Source organism: Pelodiscus sinensis, chromosome 14 (assembly GCF_052426305.1).
Source record: "Pelodiscus sinensis isolate ZL-2025 chromosome 14, ASM5242630v1, whole genome shotgun sequence".
NCBI classification, from domain to species: Eukaryota; Metazoa; Chordata; order Testudines; family Trionychidae; genus Pelodiscus; species Pelodiscus sinensis.
In genome coordinates, this window is record NC_143065.1 from 25,802,797 (window position 1) to 25,828,109 (window position 25,313).

A 25,313-nucleotide genomic window follows, 5' to 3' on the forward strand; every position below is an offset into this window, starting at 1 on the left:
GAGATATTAAGGGTCTGAGCGATCCATACTTGCTGGTGGATAAAAGAATTGTCATTGTCATTGTGGATTCCCCAGACCTTAAGACACCAGTAGCCGAGGAACAGGCCCCACCAGAGGCACATGCTGGAGGCAAGACCCTTTTTGGTTCTGACAACCTCAGCTGAGGGAACCGCAGTCACGGTTTTATGTCCACCAGGCAGCAGGCGCTAGGCTCACTGCTGCTTCTTCTTGGGCCTTGCTTTTGGTTGTCGTCTGCTTCAGGCAACCCTTACGTGAACGTAGGTTGTAAGGTATTGCAGGCTGTTCCTCTACGTCTTCTTCTGGAGTCAAAATTGACTCTGCGTGGTCCTGAGGCGATGACTGGTCTGCTGGGGGTGGTGCCTTCTTACACTGAGAAGCATGTATCCATGCTGCTATGCCGGATAGCTTAACAGCCGTCTGGGTAGTGAGCAGCACCTGATGTGGGCCCTTCCACCGGGGTTCCAAGGCGTGTTTTCGTTGGTGGTGTCGTATGTAGACCCAATCACCTGTCTCGAGGGTGTGGCAGGCGTCAGAGGTGGGTTCGGTTGGCCAGGCGGCTCAAACCTGTGAATGGAAGTGACTTACAGCTTGCATTAGTCCCTTGCAGTACTGTAGGAGTATACTGTGAGTCAAGTTCAAGTCTGAGACTGGAGTAATGGTAGTCATTGTTCGCATAGGGCGCCCCATAACAATTTCAAAAGGACTTAATTTATGTCTTTGGGATGGGGTGGATCGAATTTCCATAAGGGCCAATGGTAAGGCCGCTGGCCAGCTTAACCCTGTAGAGTCACAAATTTTTGCAAGCTTATTTTTTTTTAGCATGCCATTTCGTCTTTCAACTGCACCTGCGCTCTGTGGGTGGTAGGGACAGTGCAGCAAGTGCGTGACATGTAATACACGATCCAGGTGCTGAACAAGTTGTCCAGTAAAATGTGTACAAAGTGGCAGGAATTCCTTTGTCACTGGACAAAGTGGCAGGAATTCCTTTGGCAGGCATAATATGATTTAACAAACATTTGGCAACAGACAGTGAATCAGCTTTGCGACAAGGAAAGGCTTCAATCCAGCCCGAAAATAAGCATACCATAACCAGAATGAATTCATAGCGTTGACACTTAGGCATTTGTACAAAATCAAGCTGCCAATGCAAGAACGGTGCTTGGGGCAGGCCCCAGAACCCGTGAGCTACCTTTACAGGTTTGCCAACATTGTAGCTTTGGCAAGTGGTACAGGCGGCACAGTGGCGAGCTGCAAAAGAGCTGAAATGTGGGGCTCACCATCCTGCCTTAGTTACAGCAGAGACCATCCCCTCCTTTCCGACATGCGAAACGCCGTGTAGCAGGGCGGCCAGAGCTGGGTAGAGCGAAAAGGGGGCCACAAAGGCACCACTAGGCGAGCGTCAAAGGGAATCAGGGTGTAGAGAGCAACCCTGGGCGACCCAGGAGTCTTTTTCTGCTTCTGGGGCAGAGTCTTGGAGCAGGGTGAGGTCAGAAAGGGACGGCGGTGGTACAGAAACAGAAAGGGAACCGAGAAACGCACCGGGGGAAGGTTCTATGGCAGCATTACCCTTAGCAACATCAGTATCTGCTGTGGAGTGACCAGGGCACTTAACAATAGCTAATGCAGATGGGAGTGCATACAGGAGAGCAGCAATGTAGGGGCCATTCTTGATAGGGGTACCAGCAGAGGTAAGGAAACCCCGAGCTTGCCAGAGGGTGCCAAAGTCATGTACAACCCCAAAAGCATATCGAGAATCAGTATAAATGGTGGTGGAGCGTCCCTCAGCCAGAAAGCAAGCGCGAGCTAGGGCAACTAGTTCAGCAACTTGTGCTGAAGTCACAGAAGGTAAAGGCACAGCTTCTAGGGTTTCAGAGAGTGATACCACAGCGTATCCTGCGAGGAGACGACCTTGGCTATCTCTAAAGCAGGAACCGTCAGTGAATAACACAAGGTCGGAGTTAGAGACAGGGACATCAGAAAGGTCGGGGCATGGGACGGTGACAGCAGAGACACTTGCAAGGCAGTCGTGGGGTTCACCGTCATTAGACAGAGGAAGGAGAGTGGCAGGGTTCAACTGAGAACAGCACTTTATGGTGATATGCGAAGCCGAAAGCAGTAAAAGTGAGGCGGGCGGAGGAAAGGTGAGCTGTATTACATTGTAGCAGGAGAGTATCTATAGAGTGAGGGACCATGAGAGAAACAGGAGAGCGGAGGACAAGGGACTCAGACATTTTAATTAGGCGTGCCGCGGCAGCCACAGCACGCAGACAGGGGGGTAGACCTTGGGCAACAGGATCCAAGGTGGCAGAGAAATAAGCTACTGGACGATTTTTTTTGCCACCATGCTCCTGAGTAAAAACCCCAAGTGCACAACCAGATTGCTCGTGGCAGAAAAGGGTAAAGGGCTTACAGTAGACAGGTAACCCTAAGGTGGGGGGGGCAGTGAGAAGCACTAAAGAGTCAGTTTCTGAGGCAGATAATGAAGGGGAACAGAGGAGTAGATCATTTACACATTGGACCAGTGTGGACCCAGAGGGGAAGACCAGGTTAACAAGGTCTTTGGCTAATGCTTGGGAAAAGTAAGACGGGGCTTTCTGTGTACCCCTTGGGAAGCATACTGCTGCTCCTTGTAAGAAAAGGCAAAAAGATACTGGGACTTAGGGTGAACCGGGACAGAAAAGAAAGCAGAACACAGATCAACATCAGTAAAATGAGTTGCATCTGGCAGGATAGAAGCCAGATTAGTTGCTGGGTTAGGGATTACAGGAAAGGTGGGTACAACAATGCAGTTAATAGCTTGAAGATCCTGAACAAACCGCCATGATTTCCCATCAGCCTTTCGAACTGGGAGGAGGATAGGGGTGTTACAGGGGCTGGAACAGGGGACAATAATGCCTTGTTCCCACAGGGTGGATATGACCGGAGCTGAAACCTCTAAATCCCAAAAACCCGGTGCCACGACCCCTTCTGTGACCTTATCCCCATTCTTGGTACCCTCCCCATTCCCAGTACTGTCTGCCCTGCCCTGAATAATGCTGTATTTGCAGAGCTATCAACCTTTGTGAGGACTGCTTCGCTTTCCTTTTAGAGTGCAGTGGCAATGCTCTGCCACTGCTTGCAATTTGTCCATGGTCTTGGCCTCCCATCCAACACTTATTTGCTTTAACATACTGCTAATAGCAGATAAGAGGCTATTAACAAACGCATGCGCCAGGACGCCCTGTCCATTTTTACCTGGTTGCTGTACCCCCAAAAAATCCAAAAAAACCAACCAACCAAACAAAAACCATCAGTCAGTCTGTGTGATAGTTGCCCGGGTTTTTTTCTTTGTTGCTGTTTACGGGGTTATAAGTAGCTTACACAGTTGCAGGAGGTCTGCTTCAGAGGGTTCATAGGCATTGCACACTAGCAAAATTCCTCTGCAAATTTGGTAGGGTTTTCCTGGGGCTTTGGAAAACCTTTTAAAATCGAGTGGAGCTCCGTGTGGGTCCAGGGTTTATAGCTTCAAGTGGAACCGGTCTGAGTTTTCTTGGAGGACGGGGTAAAGGGAAGCGCTTGGTCTGGTGGTGGGAGAGGAGGTTTCCAATAAAGCTTTTTTTCTTATAATTAGAATTTTTAAGGGAGGCGAGCTTCGATTCAGTTCATTTAAGATTTGCCTCGTCCCACCACTGCATGAAGCAATCTACCTCTCCTCTAGCCAATTTAGTTTTTGGGAAGGCCAAGTTTGTCTTTTAAGACATCCACTTGGTCTTTGTTCCAAGATCCTAACAGTGGCCACTGAGTTTTGGGATCCCCCCAGAGTTAATCTAGATCATTTTTCCAGAAATTTACAGGAGTCCGGACCCTTTCTAAAATATATAAACTGAGCCAGGGTCCCTTTAGGGAACTATCCCTGCTTAGACGTCTGCTTACCCATACAGGAGGACTTCATACACCAATCACACCAGGAGGAAATTCGGGTTCGTCAGAGCGGTGCCCGGTGCAACACACAAAAGAAGCCCACAGGCTACTGCCTCAATCGCCCTTGCGTTCACTCCAAGGATTTTATCCAAGGTGCGGTGCGGCTGCGATTGTGCAGATTCCAGTCACACAGACCGCGGGGACAGGAGCCCCTTGGTCGGCCAGTCCCTGGACAGGGATGGCTCCCAGACTCACTCACACCACAGGGAAGACGGATAGACACAGAGACAAGACAGTCCTCAGTCCGGACAAAATAATTACCTGACCAGAGTCCTGATGTTAGATCCCGGGATCCCTACCAGAACAGAGCAGGAACCAACAGGTTCAATGGCGTAGACTTCGCTGTGGCTGTGCACCTTTCCGTTCTGGCGGAGGACCGCTCGGGCTAAATGCCCAGGTGCCGGCTGCCACGGTCATCCTGCAAGACAGTCAGGGATCTCACAGCCTCAGCGAAGACGGTTGCCATCTCGGTAGAACCTCCAAATTGTCAAAGTCAGACAGGACTCACAGATTTGGCAGACTGCTCTGTTTATTTCAGCAAAGCTTTGCTAAAATGCATGGAGAAAATGTGAGTACCCTACAAGGTTCAAACCCCTTGATTTTATACAGTCAAAAGGAAGCCAAAATTAACAGGATTAAAAGGGGGGCAAAACTTCACATAATTAGTGTGAGGCTACTCAAGTACTCTTCATTTCAATATTAAGCACACAGCAATCTCCTGGCTATATCTCCCTGATTATCTGGAATTGTTTCCTAACACTTAATGTTTCTTTTCCTGTTAAACTCAGGCCCAAATTGGCTAGCACCTTGATCTGCATACCTACAATCAACATTAACATACTTTTCTTCTTTCTCTTAAAAGACAAACAGAATTCCTTTAACTTATTCAATTATTACAGCACAATTCATCTTTTTCTTACAGTATAATTCTTTCTACTTTCACACCACAATTGCCTGGGTCTTCTCTTACCCAGGCTGGCCTCCAACTTCCAGCCTGGCTGCAGGGAAGGGTCTCAGGGAGGGTGAGAGGGGTAGGAGGCTGAGGGGTAGGAGCCCCAAAAGTGGGAAGACTGTGGCTTCTTGGCCCCTTGTTTCAGTGCCCCCAATGCTAGAGAAAAGGTAGGCTAGATAATATGTGATATTAGATCAACTTCTGTTGGTAAGAGAGACAATGTTTGAGCTACATAGGACTCTTTATGTTTGGGAAAGTTATTCCTAGTATCACAATAAAATACAGAGTGGAAAGATAATTTAGCATAGTTAGTACATATTGTAAAGCACTATTGAAGGTAGAGTGGCCCATTAATGCCTCTGCAGCCTCTGTCTTTTTTGATTTGGGGTATGCTTTATAGTGTCACCTTCTGGCTGACACATTGAAACAGCACTAATGAGCTCTAGAAAGACAAGCAACTGGCCCTCTCCTCAGAACAAGTGTGAACAAAACATAAAATATTTGAAATTGATGGAGTAAAATAGAATAGAATTCATTGGAGTTGTAAGATAAGTGTGGACTCTGCAGGCAGGAAATGTGCAAGTCTGACTGTGGTGTAGTGGTCTGAGCATAATATACTTAGCCATGACCCTCAAATTCTGTCCCCACATCTGTCAGTAGGAAAACTCACTTATTTTTTCTGTAACATAGTTCCCTATCTGTAAAATGGGGATTTTAAACTGACTTCTTTCACAGAAGCATAGTGGCATTTAATTCATTAATATTTCTGAGGTGATTTCAAATTTTTTGATGATGTTGATAATTTGTACTTTCTGCTGACGTGTGTAAAGCAATTTATAGTACAAAAAAAGGCTGCTTTAAAAAATATTACTTTAAGTCCAATAAAATGATATTTTAACAAAAGAAATCTAATTATTAATGACTACAGAAATAACAAAATTTCATAAAATTACCATTCTGTAGCTGACCTCTCAGACCACTACACTGCAGATCTATATTGGTATAACTGTCAGTTGGGGGTAAGTAAAACCCACATTCCTAAGCAATGTAGGTATACCAACCAAACTCCCTGCTGTGCCAATAGGAGAGCTGCTCCTGTCAACATAATCTGCCTCCCTGAGAGGAGGAAGCTAACTACATTGACAAGAGAAACTCTCCTGTCAGCATAGGAGCATCTTCACTTACGTGCAAGAGGTACAACTGCATCTGTGCGGATGTAGGGTTTTAAGCATAGGCCTACTCTCAGGTACTCATCTTTACAGAAAACTAGGAATGTACAATCCTGTTTGAAAATGTTAACTGGTTAAACTATATGTAGTAAACCCATTGTGTAGTGGACCCATCCATACTGGTTCAGCTGGGTGCCAGTTAACCAGTCACCCCAGAAAGCATGCTGGTAAGGCAGTGCTTACCAGGAAACCAGTTGCCCCTTTACATCCTAAAGGAAATTGACACAAACATCTTCAAATGGTGAGCCTGAGCGTTTAAGTTCATAACTTTTCTGGACAGTGTAAATCAGGGACTTCATAAAGACTTATTACATAGGACAAGAATGGCTTATGAGTGACTACCAAGATTTTAATGTGACACTTCATCTTGAATGGTCTTTTATGTGTTAACTCTTTACACTTAAATATCTGTTCCACCCTTTATTTTGCTGTGACACTGTAAGTGCCTTTGATCCAGAGCTGCGCATTCTGTTTTCTTTCACCAGCAGAAGTTGGTCCAATAAAAATATTACTCACCCCATCTCAAAAAAAGCAACATAAGCGATAGCCTTTCCTGGTGGCTGTGGGGACCAAGAACTGGAGCAACTGTGGTAGCAGGGACTCAAGGCTCTGAGTAGTTGGGGGAGGAAGGCTTGGAACACGTGGGGGAGTGGAAGGCAGGGGATTTGAGTGGGAGCGGCTGGGGCAGCGGTGAAGCGGGCAGAGTCCAGGACAGGAGGGCAGGGCTGCACTGGCTCATTCCGGGGGTGCGAATTTACAGCCAGCCAGAGAGCGAACCCACCCGCACGCAAGGCCCCGCAGCTTGGCTTTGCCGCACAGGGTCAGGGCAAACCCCTCGGGGGGCTCAGCGCCGATTAACAGCTGCTAACCACACGAAGCCCGAACTACCTGCGCCCGGTCGGCGGGGACACGCTGCAGGCTAGCGCCCGGGGCTGGCAGCGCTGACCCCGCCTTCGCAGCTCCGTGGGCGGCGACGCGCTCAGCCCGCCAAGCTCGCAGGGAATCTTCCTGGTGGCCGTGCTTATACGAGGGAGGGGTTTGCTGTCACCGCATGGCGGAGGCCTGCTGAGCCCAAACTGTCACCCAGGACTGCGGCCCCCTCCCCCTACCGGCGGGAAACAACGCAGGCACGGAACATGGCCCCCACCCCCGTCCGCTCGTTCCGATCTCTGCGCATGCGTTGTAGAGTGCACCGAGGCCGTATCCCTCCGCCAAGCCCCCTTTTGTCAGGGATATTTGTGTAATAAGATAATCCCCGCACCCCAATGGTAAGTGTCATGCGCCCCTCAAAGCGCTACCCCCTCGTCAGGCCGGGGTCCCCCTGCTTAAGCGCAGAGGGGGAGCTTTGCGCTGGCCTGAGCCGTCTCTCCCCTCCCGCCCGCTGTGTCCCTCCGCCAGGCGCAGCAGCAGGGACTTTTGTGTGGGGCTTTTGGGCGCCGTTGAGAGGCGGCCTTTGGCGCCCGTGGTTGTTGTTGTGGACGGCGGTGACGGCCGGGCAGGCAGCACGGTAAGGCCCCAGCGCCGTGTCCCGTCTCTCCCGCACCCCCCCGGGCCGGCCAAGCTTTTCCAGGTCAGTCTGTGCCTTTGTAGGGCCCTGTTACCGGATGTGGAAGTTGATCTCTTCGCTGGTAAAAAATAATTCCACTTCCCCCGGAACCCGGCGCCGCGGCTCCCTCCGCAGCGCCCAGCCCAGCCAGGATTTCCTGTTGGGGAGAGCGGGCGGGCCGGCCGGCCTTCCGGGGACCCCGCCGCACGGGGGGGCGCCCGCAGGGCTGGGCGCGGGAAGGGCTTGGCGGGGTGGCTGTACGCCGGAGGGGCGTGGGTGTAGGTGTGGGGAGGCTGCGACGTGCGAATGGATGGGGGAGGGGGTCTCGCTGAGCTCGGGGGGACGGGTCTGTATGGCGGGGTTTGAGGTGCGCTGTGGGGGGCGGGAGGGAGGCTGTGGCGTGGGAGGGCTGAGGCTCTCGCTGAGCTCTGGGGGGGACAGGGCGTGTATGGTGGGGTGCCTGTTGGATGTTTGCGTGAGGGGATGGGCGTGATTGAGCTCTGGGGGGGCAGGCGTCTGTATGATGGGGGGCATGTTGCATATGCTGAGAGGCTCGGGAGGCTGTGGTGGGTGAGGAAATGGGGGTTTGCTGAGCACTGGGCAGGTTGAGGGACTGGTGGGCTGGATGTTGGCTATGGGGTGGGGAGGCCAGTAGGATGAGTGGATGGGAGCTTTCTGAGCACTGAGGGATAACTTGTGTGTGGTGGTATGCAAATTGAATGTGCTGCGTGTGTTCAGGATGCTCTGGTAATGTCAAGAAATGGAGGAGCTTGCTGAGCTCTAGGGGGATGGGTCTGTGTGGTGGGTCAGATGTAAGTTGTGGAATTGTGGTGGGTGAGGCGCTAGGAAGCTTGCAGAAATAAAGCAGTTTCATTGTAGGGGAAAAAGGGTATGTGTAGTGGGGTGCATGATGTATGTGTGGCAAGCGGAGGGGAGGCTGTAGTGTTAGGGTATGTGGGGGTTTGCACAGCACTGTGGGTGCTTGGGAGTTTCCAGGAACTAAAAATATGTAATTGACAAGTATGTCATATGCTGAAACCTCCAGGAATATGTCCGTCCAAAGTTGGCAGCCTTGGGGAATGGGAGGTAAGGGTTCTGTGTGGTGGGATTCAGGTTGTATGCCATGAGAATTGGGAGGCTGTGGTGTGGGGAAGGATGACCAAGCTTTCTGAGTGCAAGGAAGGGAAAGATGTGTGTGGCAGGATGCATGTTATATGTATGTTTAAGTGATGGGGGGTGTCTGCATTACCTTCTTCTCAAACTAGGGCCAGCTTGGTTAATATTCGTGACTTGTGGTCCCAGCAACTGCAGTGCACATAAGTTGTTTCTGAAGCCCAATTGTGTGTGTGCTGCTGAGGCCCTGTCTATTCGTCCTGTCCAGTGTTATAGTGAGAAACAGATTAGTGACTAGATGAGAAGCCTTCTCCAGTATCTCAGCAATGTACTTTCTCAAAGGGATTCTGTCTCCAGGGTCTCAGCATTGCTCCACTCTTGCCTCCACTGTGCCAATCTGACCTTGCATTTCCTGCCTTGCTTTAGCCTGGAGTGCACCTTACTGTTGATATCCATTGTAGCGTCTTTGGAAATATTTTCAGCTCAGAAGGGCTTGTTTTTGACTCAAGATGAATTAGCCCATTTTGGAATTAAATATATAATATACATGTAAAGTTATTCTCATAAGGCACCTTTGTTTGAACAGTTGTATTGTCAGTCGCTTCTAAGAATCTAATTGTTTTACATGCTACTAGACCCCTGAAAGTAGCTCTTTTTAAATATAGGGCTGTTAACTACAAACCCAGAGAAGGATTCTAATAATTTACCTCTTAAATCAGTTTTAAATATTTTTATGCCCTCTGCTAAAGTGTGTTTTGCTTGATCTAATTGGGTGAAATCTGGAGTAAACAGTAAGTATTAGTACTAAATTTGTGTGTAGCCATGTAAAATGAACTTTGAAATAGTTATGTCCTGTATATAAAATTGAATGTATTTATTAGGGATTTCAATTAGGATAAAAGCTGGTTTGAATAAGATATGTGATTAAAAAAAAAATTCATATAAACTGAAACTGCGTTCTTTTCTTCAGAATGTTAAGCATATGTGAAATACAGGTTCAGTACCCAATATACTTCAAGAATCCGGTTTGCCTAATGAACTGTAACAAGCACAAATCCAAAAGTAAGGGGTCAGAAACAATTCTCAATTAGTAGCACAAATAAAGAATGTTCTTTCTGAAAACAGGTTTTGGGCCTATCCAAATAATAACAACTGTCCTCGCTATAGAGGTCTACATTAAGAAACTGTTTTAATCTTTCGTGAGGCCAACATGTATACCCTCAGATCTGTTCCATTCAAAGCTTAGTACAGTTGAGGGGCATAGTTAAAACACAACTGGATCTTGGCTGTCAATACAAGATAGCATTTATTAGGGGAATAACATTTGTAAAATATGTAAGTGTATGCTTTCTGGCTCAATGAAAAGTTTTCTATCATTCTGAATTGTACAGTTGCATTTTACTGATACACAGACATATTTTAAATTATAGGGGTGTGAGAAGAAAATTGTACTGACATAATTGAATATCTTGACCTACCTCTACATGACAGAAAGTTTTTACTATTCATTTTGCCTGTTCTCTGAGAGCAGACTTTTTTTCTGAACATATATCATGTTGAATTTTTGGTTATATTTTCTAGAAACTGGTTAGCAATAGGGATACTTACCAGTTAACCCGTGGGTTCCCCTCCCCATGACAGTGCAGCTGGTATCACCCTGGCCGCAACATACTGCAGGGTCAGAGCAGCAGCAGCCCCTGCAACTATGGAGGGACTGGGCCAGAGCAGCCAGCAGTCCCCAATGCTTAGTGAGCTGGTGCTACAGCAGCCCCCTGTGGCAGGGCAGGGCTGGGTTGGAGCAATGCCTGCAGCCAGTGGTTAACGACTGGTTAAACACAAAATTGCTTCATTGTTAGATTAAACGGTTGGCATGATAAAACAAAAAATTTGAAGCTTTGCTTCTGACAAACTGCATATTAAATAATAAAATTTTAAGTCTGTACTCTAGCTCAGATTTTTAATATCAACCTGCATACTTATGTTGATCCGTGATGATGTGTGGGAGTTACAGAATAAACAACTATGATTATTTACAAGGAAATGATTCAAGAACATGACGAATTTTTATTTCCTTAGACATTATTAGATGCAGCCTGATAGATAATATATATTGTGAAAATAAATTTAATGCATTGGAAGTGGTATTGAGAAGCATTATCATATGGAAACAAATACTTTAGGCTCTATGCAGGTACAGTACTAATAACATCATTTTGAGTTCAAATGAAAGAGGGTTATCTTTTGGTGGTGTGATGGAAAAAGTACCTTGTTCTGAATTCAAACATTGTGGTATTGTGTTAATACTTGGAAAATCAGAAACAAGTTGGTATTCGTGATGATATTTTAACACTGATTCAATCAGTGGTTCTCAAACTGTGGGTCAGGAACTCAAAAGTAGGTCACAACCCCATTTAAATGGGGTCACCAGGGCTGGCTTAGATTTGTTGTGGTGCAGGGCTGAAGCCTGAGCCCGAGCCCCACTGCTTGGGCTAAAATTGAAGCTTATGGAGTTCAGTCTTCAGTCCTGCTTCCCAGCAAATCTGCTTGAGTCTGAAACTCTTGGACCTCTGCTCCCTTCCCAATACCTACACCTCTCTGGGGTAGAGGAGTTTGGGCTTTAGCTTACCCACCTAGGACAATTTTGGGCGGGCGAAGGCCTCGATCCACCCTCTTGGGGTTGTGTAGTAATGTTTATTGTCAGAAAGGGGTTGTAGTTCAGTGATGTTTAACTCCCGTATTAGATAATGAAATATAAAATGAGATGTTTATATTTTATTTCATGAATTAGTTTTTGCTAACACACATATATCAATGTTAGGCATTTTCAGTGTTTTTTCTTTGACGTCTAGGGCATGTATACAAAATCTAATAGAAAGAAAAGTAGGCCGATTTTTTTTCAAAGATTGTGAATAAGTTTCCATTTACTTGAGTGGGAGTTGCAAGTGCTCAGCACCCTGAAAACCAGGTCAGTGACCATGGAGGAAGATTAGCTTGGAAGCAGCAAAAAGAAAAGAACTTTCTGAAGAATAAATACCAAGTGGCTATGAGAAATGACAGGTCTTACCATATTCTAAAGCACAGGTTTCTTAGTCTTGGGTAGCATATTCTTTTTCCCTTGGGCTTTGTTTACCTTGGGTTTTCAGGCATCCATAAAGCTACACTTGTGCAAATCCCTAGCATAGATACTGTGTATTGCTGGCACAGTTTACCCTGCAGTAAACTGCATTGGTGCAGATCACACTGTTCTAGTGTAACTAAGACTTGGTATGTGCTACTAACTTGTGGTATAATTATATTGCGCAGGGGTGTGGAAAATCCACATCCCTGGATAACAGTTATATTGGCCTAATTCCTCTTCACTTTGATACAGCTTCACTAGTGGCTGAAATCTAAGTAATCCTTGAGAAAGTTCTGCTACCAGCTGCCTTCTTTCTTATCTCCCTAACTGGTGTCTTGTACTGTTGCATAGGGGAAGAGAAATGGACTCTCTGATACCTAAGATCCAACCCATTTAGAGCTTTACACATCAAATTTAACAATGTGAAGTGTCAAATTTAACAATTTGAAGTTGTTAAACAACTTCAGAGCAGATGTATTATGTTGATGGAATCTCACAGGTGTGCATTTGAATTTTGTTTCAACTCTGGCGTCTACGTGATTTTCAAGGTAACCATGTGAAGTATATGGAAGTAACTGAGTATAAAATTCCAAAAATCAAGGATTGCTGTGAAGAACCTCAAGTACAAATGAGAGCATCCCAATTGCTTAATTAGTCATAGGCAAAACACTGCTGCTTGCCACTGACATGGTATGTAGGGCAGGAGCTATTAGGGGTGCAAGAGTACCCTCCACTAAGGTCTGGTTTACGCTTAAAAGCTTTGCTCATAGAGCTATGTCAGGAATGTGAGAAAATTCACATCCCTAACTGACATAGCTATGCTGGAAAAAGCTCTAGTGTAGAGACAGTTAAATCCTCATAGTCCCTTTGTCAGTATAACTATTTTATTTTTCTATAAACTATACCAGCAAAATAACTCTTGCGGTATAAGCCGTGTGTTCACTAAGTGTGTACGCTAGGGTTGTAAAATCCCATTTATTTTGCTAACTGATTAAACATATAATTTAATCAGTGAACTGACTAAAGAGAGTCAAATGGGAGGGCTGCTCCAGCTCGATTGGAGTGTCCCCCTGCCTGCTGCTGGACTGGAACACCGCAGGCAGAGGCTATTCCTGCATCCTGCTTGGAGCAGCCCCTGACTGTGGCACACCCTGGCTCGCTGTGGACAGAGGCTGCTCCAGTGGGCCAGGGTACCCTGCAGGCAGGGACTGCTTCGGTGTCCCAGTCGAAGCAGCCCCTGCTTGTGGGGTGACTGGGCCAACTGCAGGCAGGGAGCTGCTCCAGCCCCACCGGTTAAATGGTTAAACTGTCACCCTGCACTGCTGCCTCTGATACAGAGGTGGCAGCAGCCCCTATCCACAGGGAGCTCAGACTACCATGGAGAGGATCTGCTGCTGTGTAGCAGCCTCTGTCCAAAGTGGGTATGGGCTGTCTGGACAGAGGCTGCTTCACAACAAACTCCCTTGCCCCCACGTGGCTGCCTCTAATAGCTGGCTCCCCCAGGACTGGCTCTTGCTTCCTCTCCCTGCCTCTGTAGGAGACAGCAAGGAGGGAGGGACAGAACGGTCTGTGGGGAGTTCTCTGACAACATCCGGTCAGTGTGTAGTGATAGTCAAAGAAGCTAACAGGATCTTAAAAACCATTAGAAAAGTAATAGATAAAACAGAAATTTCAGGTTGGACCTCTCTGGTCCAGCATCAGTGGGACCTGACCAGTCCTGAACAAGAGAATTTTCTGGACCAGGGAATGTCTCCTACCTCTGGCTTGCAAGCCTATCACCTGCTGCTGGCAGGTTGCCACAGCAAGAAACCCTGCCTAGCCCTCTTTCCCACTCCATCTCCAACCTGAGCTGCTTGCCCAGTTACTGCTGGTTCCCTGGGCAGCACAGGCTTTGGCTCCTGCCATGGGGCTCTGTTCCTGTGCAGGTGGGAGCAGATGTGGGGCCTATAACCCCATCCCCGCTCAGCCCTAGTCCTGGCCTTGAACAGCTAGAGGAAGCTGCAGGGCTCTGACCCTGGCCCTGTGTTCCTGGAGACTTCTGGAGAGCTCCGGCTCTGGTCCCATGCTACCCCCAGCTGGGCTGGCGACTCTGATGTCCCACCCGGCTGGCTCTCCTCCTCTTAGGTTCCCAGGCTGTCTGGTTTGGGAGCATCTGTAGTCCAGTGTTACTGGACCAGAGTACCAGATTTTGTAGGTACAACCTGTATCATAATGCTTCTATATAAATCCATTGTATGCTTACATCTTGAATACTGTGTGCGGTTTGCTCAACTCATATATATGCGCACACACACATACACAGGGTTTGCAGCTCTTGCACATGAGCATTGCGGGGCTGGCGAGCAGCTTTCGCTGCCGTTTGTCAAGCCCTCTGTGTGTACGCAGAAACAAGCTACTAAAATTATTAGGGAAATGAAGTCGGAGAGATTAAAATGACTGGGACTTTTCATCTTGAAAAAGACAACTACATGGGGATATGATAGAGGTCTATACAATCTTAACTAGTGTGAAGAAGGTGGATAAGAAAATGTTGTTTAATCCTTCATATAACAGAAGAACTAAGGCAGGGGTGTCCAAACTTTTTTCAAAGAGGGCCAGATTTGATGAAGTGAACATGCGTGAGGGCCGACCATTTTGCCTGACATTCTTTGAACCATTAAAATTAAATGCAAATTAACTATTTTATGCAAAGTTTATTGCAAAAAGCATACTTTTCATTTCGTCACATGGATGACAAATCTAAACAGGTGTTACATCACTCTGCCTTTCATATCTGAAGGCCAGATGAAAAAAAAATCCAGGAAGCTGAAATATATGTCAGGAACATTGTAAAGTACATTACATTGTTGGTAATAAAGGTTGTCTGTCAACTTTTCAGTTCAAAAAATATGAACAGGAACATAACACCAAGTATACATGTAGTGTCCAAATATATTTATAACTGATTTAGACCAACTGACATTAACTGAGATTTTACAATGTATTCATCTCAATTGAAAAAAAAACTTGCCTGCACTAATGTGAAGGGTGAAACTGAGATCTGGACTGCAGCACATAGGCTAGGTCTTTTTCAAAGGCAGTGGTTTTGATGCGCAAAATGTCACGCAGGTGAGAGTCACTTAGTCTTGTCCTTACGCGGTTCTTGTTAAAGTTCATAGCAGAGAATGTCTTCTCACACATATATGTTGAGCCAAACAAGCTCAGCATTTTCTTAGCCAATGTTCGAATCTCTTGAAACCGGCTCTTATCCAGTTGGCGGTAAAAGTTCACAAGAGAGAGCTGTTGGTGCCGACTGCGTAACTTGCTGTCACAATGCAGCTCAATGAGCTCGAGCTGCAGCTGATCTGGAGCATCATCGGGGTCAACAGAGAATGGAGAGGAGAAAAGGCTGATCTCCTTTTCAATAGCTGAAAAATCCTGGAAGCGCCATTTAAACTCCCCAGCCAGAGATGCGATGTCTGCTGCATACCTGCTCGTTTGCGCACTGATATTGTCCTGTGGAAAACTGTTCATTATTTCCTGCAACTCTGAAAAATGTATGGTATTGGGCTGTGTTTGTGACAACAGCCTTATGAAAAGTTGCAGCTTTGTTCCAAAGGCTTTGAGGTGTGAATAAAGCTGGTTCACCGTTGCATCTTTCCCCTTGCCTTTGTGGCTGTGTGTGGTGAAGAGTCTAAGGATGAGCTTGGGCCCGCCAGGAAGCTGACAGCGCGCAGCGCCAATCACAGGTACTGAGACATTTCCCGATCTCTGCAGCTGCGGACCGGGAAAATGTCTCTCTACCTGTGATTAGCGCTGCACGCTGTCAGCTTCCCGGCGGGTTCGGGTACGTGCAGCTGCGAACACGCCCGAGCTCATCCTTAGTCCTGAGCGGCGCTCGGGGATTCATTGGGGGCCATAAAAGATAGATACCGTATTTTCCGGCGTATAAGGCGACTGGGCGTATAAGACGACCCCCTAATTTTCCAGGTAAAACATAGGTTTTGGCCTATACTCGCCGTATAAGACTACCCCCCTATACAGAACGTCCCTGTGCTGATACTGTATGTACCGCGCTGAGCCAATCCCGGCAAGCAGTGTATTCTATTAATGCATACAAAGCCTGCTCAGATTGGCAAAGGTTGTAATAGCCCGCCACCCCCTTTCCCCCCCCAAACCCGTGTGGGGACGGGTCCTCGCGTTGACTGCACGGAGGGCCCACTCCCTAGCTTTGCTCTAGGCTTGCTTGCAAACGGGGGTTTAGGCTGCGGTCTATGCCCATTTATCTGGGAGAGACCAACCTACCGCCCAACAAGCCGTCCGCTTCCCCGGTTGGGGGAGAGTCCCCGTAATCTGGGATGGGGAGGACCCGGCGCCCGTCAGGGGGGCTACTCACGGCCCCTCTGAGTCTGTTGGAAGTGTCGCTCCAAGGGCCAGCGTCTCGGGCCGCCTCGCCTCCGGGTTCAGTGCACGTCCGGGGGTCTGGAACTCTCTTCCCCTCGCGTCACCATCCTCCACCACCTCGTGACCTCTCGGGCCACCTCTGCCGCCTTGGCACCCCGGGTCTCCCTGCCGCGGTGCCTGCCTCTCGTGCCAGCTCCGTGCTCCCCGCTTGCCCCCGCCGCCGCTGCCCAGGGTTTCTGCCGGCCTCCTCCCTCGGCCGGCGTCCGCAGTCGTCCCCGGAGGCCCCCTGGCTGCCTCTCTGCTCCCAGCCGTGCCCGCCGCGATCCTCCTCCAGCCGGCGTCTGCGGTCGCTCCCTGGGACGCCCCGGCTGGCCCCACGCTCTCCGCTGCTTCCGCCCCGATCAGCTGGTCCGGCCACCTTTTAAACGCGGCGGGCAGACTCGGGCGCACGCGCCGCACTGCCGGGGGAGCGAGCCAGCTCCTGCTCTCCTCCCCCCGCTTCCGGGGTTGTCCGCGGGCGCACCCAGGGACCCGGCGTATAAGATGACCCCTGATTTTTGGGGGATGTTTTTTAGTATAAAAAGTCATCTTATACGCCGGAAAATACGGTATTGCCAAATTACCTTTGGGGCCGTATTAAACCGGAACACGGGCCGCAATTGGCCTGCGGGCCGGACTTTGGACATGCCTGAACTAAGGGTAACCCAATGAAATCAATAAGCAGCAGATTTTAAAAAAACTAAATATTTTTCACACAACATACGGTGGAACTCTTTGCTGTGAAGGCTAAAGCTATAACAGGGTTAAAAAAAGAACTAGGGTATGTCTACACTTCATTCCTCTCTCTCTCTCGAGAGGAATGCAAATACAGAAACCTGAAATTGCAAATGGCGCTACTTCAAAATAGTGCTTTTTCGAAAGAAAAAACGTGGTTATTTCGAAATAAATCCCTTCCCTCGAAATAACCCTCTCGAAATAACCTTGTTTTTTCTCTTGAAATAGCACTATTTCGAAATAGCGTCATAATGTGATTACGCAAATGAAGCACGGGATATTTAAATCCCCGCTTCATTTTCAATTTCAGGTGTCTGCATTTGCATTCCTCTCTCTTGAGAGGAATGAAGTGTAGCCATACCCCTAGATTAATTCCTGGAAGACAGGTACATCAGTAGCTATTAATCAGGGATGTAACCCCATGTTCCAAGTGTCCCTAGCCTTTGTGAAAAGTTGAGACTGGAAGACTGGGAATGGATCACTTGATCATTACTAGTTCTTTTAATTCCTTCCTTGAATTGCCTACTATAGGAAAACAGGATACTGGGCTTGATGGACCATTTGTCTGGCCCAGTATGACCATGCTTATGTAAAAATTAATTATTATAATAAAAATGATTAATACAGAAACTCCCCAAGATAATGAGCTCCCAGGATAGCAACGATGTGAGGAGATGACTTTGGCAAATAATGCAGTTAAAAATCTTGGCCTAGTAGGAAACATATTTGTAGGTTTCCCAGTCACAAATCTATCATTCTGGAGCAAAGTCACTAAAACATAGTCAATCAAATATAGTCTATAGTTGCTGTAATGTGCCTTCACTTTTCCTTCCAGCACACCTCACTTATTGTTGTCCTTGATTGGGGGGAAGAGGAGGGGAGAGAATGCAGAAGTCAGAGTTGCTTTCACATGAATTCATCTCCCAGGTGAGGGGGACGGGGAGAGAAGGCACTTCACCTGCTCCTCCAACCACTCACTCTGGCCACTGTGGTTTATTATACCACTGTTGACTCCATCGCTCTTGCTGGTGGCTTTGCACCATCATTTTTTGCTGCCATCTGCCAATGTGACCTTTGCAAGTTGGTCTCTTGAGGTTCCAGTTCACAGCTTTCAGCTCTCAATGAGCTCACTAAGAGTGCAGGATGGGCTGTCTTTGACAAAATCATTGTCTCAGAGCAAATCTAAGCATTTCAGCTCTAAAGTGATCACAACAAATAAAGACTCTTTATGGAACCTAATGAGCTTTGTCTTTAGACTTTGGAGAGGGTCAGGTATTTGTGAATATTACACAGACCATCAAGTAAAAAGCCTGTCCCTTCCCTCTCCACTGGAGGGATAGGCTAAATACAGTTCTGCTGCCTTTTTTACTCATATAACAAGAATTACAACACTTCGTTATTCTCGCATTCAAGTGATTTGTATCCCAACATCACCCAAAATTGGGCAATACAGTGATGTAACTTTTTGACAAGTGGGGGTAGGAAAATTTGGGGGAAGGACACTACTGGGAGGTAATCCCTAGTATAAGAGCATGCACAGTTGCATTAGGAATGAACTTGATGCTGCTGAGAATTGTGCATACATTTTTTAACTCCTAAGGACAGCTCTGAATTCCTAAAGCTACTAATATGCTGAGAAATCTACAATAGCTTTTCCAGAGAAGCTGCAAAATCTTATAATGTAAGGTTCAATGTGGTTATGCACAAATTTATTTTACAAACATATTTTTCTGTGCAGGCCATATTTTGCATGCTATGGGTAAAGACTGCATTTGTTTCTATTGACAAGAAAGTCATCAGCAAGTTAGACGTTTATTTAAAAAAATTGAATTTATGTAAGTAGAGCAAACAAACAGCACTCCAAAAGCAATATTAGATTCATGTTTTCACAGGTCATTCATAAATTAAAAACAAACTTTAGCTGAGTGGTCATGAGACATATCTTTAGTGATACCTTTTGTCTGTTTTTCTAATTACTGTACACAGAACATGTTATAGTGAAAGGACTAGTTGATTCTTAACTGTAGTATAACTGATGTACATTATATAATTTGATATTATTTTGTAACTTGACAATGTCAATTTTGTTAGGGTTATTTTTACTCTTGTCTCCACAAGATGGCTCTCTGAACATTTATTTGGGTACCATAAGAAAAATAAAATTAGCTATTGGTTGGTCACTGACTATTAGATGAGTTTATGAATGTAGAATTTCAGTATGTAAACATCTGCAAAAGAATACTTTAAATCTAACTTTTAACCTGCCTTGTAATAAACATACTACAGATAAATGACATTACAAAAACCTTATTTTCTTTCATTTAATGTTATATAATTTCCTTTGCCTTGGTTTGGACACAACTTAGTAAGTATAGTACAGTTCAGTTAAACATCATGAACATATCAAAATCAAATAAAAAAACAAAATAAAATAAAGTAGTAACATTTGAAAGCCAATCCTACAGCAGTGGTTCAAATGAATAAAACAACCCACTGAGAAAGTGTCTTCAGATATCTTTGAGTGTGTGGACTGAAACAACTAATGAGAGAAACCCCACAAGGCAATATAGCAAAAATTTATTACTTGCTGTAAAAGCAGGTTCCATCAGAGTTCAGACACTCCATGTTCTCTCACACACACGCACACAGACAGACAGACAGACAGTGAGTGAGTGAGTGAGTTGGCCAAAACTTGGAATTTGGTCTGCTTTCAATGTAATTTGAATTCTGACCTTTCCGAATTGTAACATCTGAAATTCTGTGTGAAACTTAACATCTGTGAAACTTAACAAACTTATCAAAGGTTAAACCATTTTATTTCAAGTTTATCTATTAATATAATGGTTCAGTTTTCCTCTTCAAAACTATTTTCACAACTATACTGTAGCTTTCAGTAATATACTCTTTGCTTTTCTCCTGTTCAGACTAGAGATGTTAAATTTCAGTTAATTGAATAGTCAATTAACCCCATAATTCTTATTAGTTACTTGACTATTCTATAGTCCCTGAAGGTGGGGCCAGCAGCCACTGAGCTCTGGCCCCACTCCCAAGGAGCCCCCAACCACTCCACACTGCTGTTTCTGTATCAGAGGCAGCAGCGTGGGGTACCAGGCAGGAGCTGGTCTGTGAGGGGAGCTAGTTTAAAAACCAGCTCCCCTCACGAGCTGGCTGCCTGTTGCCCTGCACTGCTGCCTCTGATACAGAGGTAGTAGCGCAGGGTGGCAACAACCCCTGTCTAGGGAGATGGGGGGAGGGAGAACCGGCAGGGAGCAGGGCTGGCCAGTAGGAGGTTGGAGGGAGAACTGGCTGGTGGGGAGGAGGTCAGGGGGAGCGAGGCTGGCTGAGGGGGAAGAATGGGAGGGAACCGGCTGGCGGGAAACAGGGCTGGCCCAGGCGCACAGTCCTGGCAGACCGCACGGGCGAGTTCAGCCCCAGGGATTCCATCCTGCCCCGCCCTGCCCCCCCTCCCACTGCATAGTTGCATACTGTCTGACTGGTAGATACGCTCACGCAGTGTGAGCATGTCTACCAGCTAGGCAGTATGCAACTACGTACTGATACGCATGATAATAATAAAACTTATTTAATTAGAAAATACCGGACATTTATATGTTCGGTATTTTCTCAATTTGTTTCCCAGACACACAGTTCAAATACCGGACTGTCTGGTTCAAAACCAGACATCTGGCAGCCCTATCCATATTCATCAGGTTTGGACCTGGAAGGTGAGAACAGTTAACATGCAAGGTACTGTAGCCCAGGGCCTGGTTTAAATGTGGGCGAATTGCTGAGTTCCACCCCAAGATAGATAAAGCCGTGATGAAATGCACTCAAAGAGACCAAATCAGAAGAGCAGCTAGACGTGAAATCATGAGCATTGGTAAATTACTCCATACAGAAACATAACCCACATTCCTCATAAACTATGACTAATATAATATGGTCTGAACTCATTATTGAGCATGACTCACAGTTGGTAAAACCCATTCTCATTCTTAGTATCTTTGCAGATAGAAAGCATAGGTAAAAGAATGAAAAGTTAGTTATATATTTTGGCTAGTAGTTTAAACTATATTTTAAATTTTGGACTCTAATTCCTTAATTGTTAATGTTGGGTCAGTGATTTTGCAAAGATGTTGTTCCAGCATAGGGTTCCCAGGTGTCCGGTTTGAACAGGACAGTCCAGTATTTAACCTTTGTGTTCAGGAAACAAGTTGAGAAAATATAAATAGGATGTAATGTAGATTGTGGTGTAATGTCAAGTGTGTCCAGTATTTTTGTTGAAACCATCTGGCAACCCTAGCTTCTGGAGAGTTGTAGAGTAAACATATTTAGAGATATTTTGCCACATAAGTTTACTGTCCGCAACCTGTAAGATCTGCATATTTACAATTGTACAAGTGTCAGTAATTTAACATTTTTCAACTATGAAAAAATTGTTATAGTCATTGTTTTGGGACAGTGATTAGCCAGAGTTATACAAAAAGACCATATGTTGCCTTGAAACCTAAAATAATGAGCTACTTTTAAAAGATACTGATTTTTTTACAGAAGAGAAATATTGAGGGTTTTAAAAAAAAGTTACATAAGCTGTGTGAATTTGGTCAGAATACAAGAAGCACTGACAATTACTAGTTGTAATTTAACATGCCATATCTTATGTAGAATTATTATGGAAGTGTCAACTAAGGCTCTTATTGAGCATCTTTGAAAAATTTTCCTTGTGTAATTTTATCCAAAATGACTTCACGTGTGAAGTTTGTAGGTTATCTGTCTTATTACCTTTTAATTTTCTTAGACAGTTGATGTGTTGAATATACAGTAAACTTCCGATAATCCGGCACCTTTAGGACCCAGGGGGTGCCAGATTATCAGAAGGGGGGGCTATGAGGGGTCTGGAGTGGGGGGGATGCCATCCCAGACCTCTCATAGCCCCCACTTCCGATAGTCCAGCTCTGCCCCAGGCGTCCCCGATTCAGTTGCTGCTGGTCAGTTTCAACAGCGGCTGAATTGGGGACGCCTGCGGCAGAGCAGCTGGGGTGCTGCCGGGTTGGTCCGGTAGCACCGCCCCTCGGCACTGCGAGACCAACCGACAGCACCCCAGCTGCTCTTGGGGACGCCTGAAACAGAGCAGCCGGGGTGCTGCCAGGTTGATCCCGCGGCGCCAAGGGGCAGCGCTATGGGACACACCCAGCAGCACTTCAGCTGCTCTGCCCCGGGCTTTCCGGAGTCAGCTGCTGATCAGTTTCAGCAGCGGCTGAATAGGGGCGCCTGGAGCAGAGCAGCTAGGTTGCTGCTGGGTTGGTCCCGTAACGCTGCCCCTTGGTGTTGCAGGACCAACCCGGCAGCACTCCGGCTGCTCTACTCCAGGCGCCCCCAAAAGCAGCTGGGGTGCTGCCGGGTTGGTCCTGCAGCTCCGAGGGGCAGCGCTACCGGACCAACCCAGCAGCACCCCAGCTGCTCTGCCCCCGGCTTCTCCGATTCAGCTGCTGGTCAGTTTCAGCAGCGGCTGAATCGGGGAAGCCTGGCACAGAGCAGCTCCAATTCTCTGGCTGCCTCCAGCACTTCCGGGTTCCTGATGGTGCCGGACCATCAGGAGTGCTGGAGCATTGGATGCAGGACCAATGGAGTTTTACTGTAGTAAAATGGCTTTTCACTGATTGATTCATTGGTACAAATGTTGCTGCACTTAGTTGCAATCAGCACCAAGTAAGAGAGTATAAATAATTGTTTATTTAGAGCAGTGTTTGTTGAACTGTGTTCCACGGCACACTGGTGTGCCTCAGAGAACTTAATTCAAAATGGCTGCCTTAAAGGGGAAGGTGACCTTTTTTACCCTTTTTTCCTCAATAACTTCCCCCCAATCCTTCCCCCCCCAACCTTTTTTTTTTCTTCCCTCAACAAAAATTGTTTGGTTTCCTCCGTCTTAAAAAGTTTAAGAAACACTGATTTTAGAGAGTGTATATATAGCCAGCTCAGTCCAATTTGATGCTGGAGTAACTTAAAAAAGAATCTTCCACAGCTGTGAACAATAATACAAGAAGGAATATTAAGTATTATTGTAATAAACACTTGACCCCAACTTCAACTCTGTTTGAATGTCCAAAAAAGGTTGCAGGCACAGATTGGCTGTCTGTTAAGCAAGTGAGGAAACTTGTTGTTATGCTTAGAGGACCATCTAATTTTTAAAAGTCTTGGGGGGGGGAAAAAACACACCAAAACGAAATACTATGGAGAGGAGGATACTGAATGTTTTTTAAACTCTGATAGCATTTGTCCATTTCAGTAGTGCCAATTTAAATGTTAAACCTTTAATTAATTTTTCCTACATTATTCCACAAGATGTCCCTGGTAGATTTGGGAAAGAAGCTTTTAGAAGCTGCACGGGCAGGTCAAGATGATGAAGTTCGCATTTTGATGGCAAATGGAGCACCTTTTACCACAGATTGGGTAATAAAATATTTCATTTGTTGAAAATGTTTGTCATCTTTGTTTCTCTGTGATATCTTCCCCAGAAAATAGTGTAAATAAATGATCAGAAATATACAAAATCATAGAAATCTACATTGAGCTTTATATATATATTCCTGTATTGAATCCGGCTAGTTAATAATATTGCCTGACTTCATAAAGAGAGTTCATCCTAATTATGTAACTATGTTTTAGTTTAGGAAGAAGGCTCAATTAATAGCTTTATTCTAATTGCTGATGATCAGCAGAAGTAGGGTCAATGACAAACGCTAAAGCTGGAAGTTGGTAGAGTTGGAACATGTATGTGGCTTTAAAGAGGCAAGACATGGACAGTGGTCTCTTTTCTGGATGATGTTAGCAGAAAATCTCAACTTGGAAATCTTTCTTTTTTTATATTACTTGCTTTCATCCTGTTGTGCCTTCGTTCCATGAGACTGGAAGGGGGAAATGATTATTAAGGGAAACGCAGTGAGATGTGGATTGATTGATACCTAGGTTCTTTACTTTTAGGATAAAAGAGACAATAAGAGAGGGATGGAAGTGAGCACTTCATAATGGTGTGGGAGGGTTGTTTTTTTTTTAATGGTCAACTTTTATACCATGTTACAGCTGGGAACATCACCACTTCATCTAGCAGCACAATATGGGCACTATTCAACTACAGAAGTGTTACTTCGAGCTGGTGTAAGTCGGGATGCCAGAACCAAAGTGGACAGAACTCCATTACATATGGCAGCATCAGAAGGCCATGCAAACATAGTAGAAGTCTTACTTAAGGTAAAAACTTTTTTTTTAATGTTACCTACATTTGAAATAGAACTTGAATCTAGAAGACTAGTTACTCATAAATCTGTGGAGGTGTAACTTTTTAAAATCCTACAATTGGCTGAAAATGACTATTCAATGTATTTTTAAAAAATCCTTAACAGTATCCTCTGTATTAAGGGTGCAGGTGATACATTCTTTTTCCCATTCAGTTTTGGGTTTTATTTGTAATTATTTGTTATAATCACTGTGCTTTCAGGCAAATTGTTCATTGGCATCCAAAAAGAAGACTTCTTCATAATGCAATACTGGATACATAAAATTGTTCTAAAAACTGCATGTCTGGACTTCCAACACTCCTGTCATCTGAAGAAGTGGGCTATGCCCACGAAAGCTCATGATACCATCTACATGTTTTGTTAGTCTTTAAAGTGCTACCAGACTATTTGTTGTTTTTTAAGTTTTTCCTGTTACAGACTAACTCAGCTACCCCTCTGAAACTTTTAATCCTTTTTGTTAATGTGTGTGGTGTTTACTGTAGAGTACTTTTAATAAACTAGTAATTGTAAGACAGCAGGAAGTTCCTTTCAGCAAGCAAGTGAAAGAGAGTAGTTTCATCATTGTTCTGTTTGCAACTTTTTGCAGTTTACACATATCAATACAGCATAGTCTGTTTGATGTTTTTGTTTGCAGCATGGTGCTGATGTTAATGCAAAGGACATGCTAAAGATGACAGCTCTTCACTGGGCTACAGAACACAATCACCAGGAGGTGGTGGAGCTCTTAATAAAATATGGAGCAGATGTCCACACGCAGAGTAAATTTTGCAAAACTGCATTAGATATTGCAATAGACAATGGGAATGAAGATGTAGCGGAAATATTACAGGTAACTTTTTTGATTGATGATACTGGTGAAACTTACAGAAAGATGCTGATTGGTTGTTAATTTAGTAATTGTTGAAGGTTATATGGCAATGAA

General features: G+C 45.6%; 1 protein-coding gene across 3 annotated transcripts in view; it reads left to right on the top strand.

Moving 5' to 3' along the window:
• Positions 1 to 6,801: 6,801 nt before the first annotated feature.
• Positions 6,802 to 25,313, top strand: part of GABPB1 (GA binding protein transcription factor subunit beta 1) — a 52,518-nt gene continuing 34,006 nt past the window's right edge. Inside the window, exons 1-4 of one of the 3 annotated variants that reach the window (XM_006139236.5) lie at positions 6,802 to 7,430; positions 23,439 to 23,546; positions 24,177 to 24,344; positions 25,026 to 25,220. In XM_006139236.5, coding sequence (XP_006139298.1) covers positions 7,428 to 7,430; positions 23,439 to 23,546; positions 24,177 to 24,344; positions 25,026 to 25,220 — 474 coding nt within the window. In that variant the 5' untranslated portion in view covers positions 6,802 to 7,427. Of the gene's footprint in view, positions 7,431 to 7,483; positions 7,733 to 23,438; positions 23,547 to 24,176; positions 24,345 to 25,025; positions 25,221 to 25,313 lie in introns of those variants that run through there. The other 2 variants (XM_014581654.4, XM_014581653.4) reach the window with 2 other exon arrangements.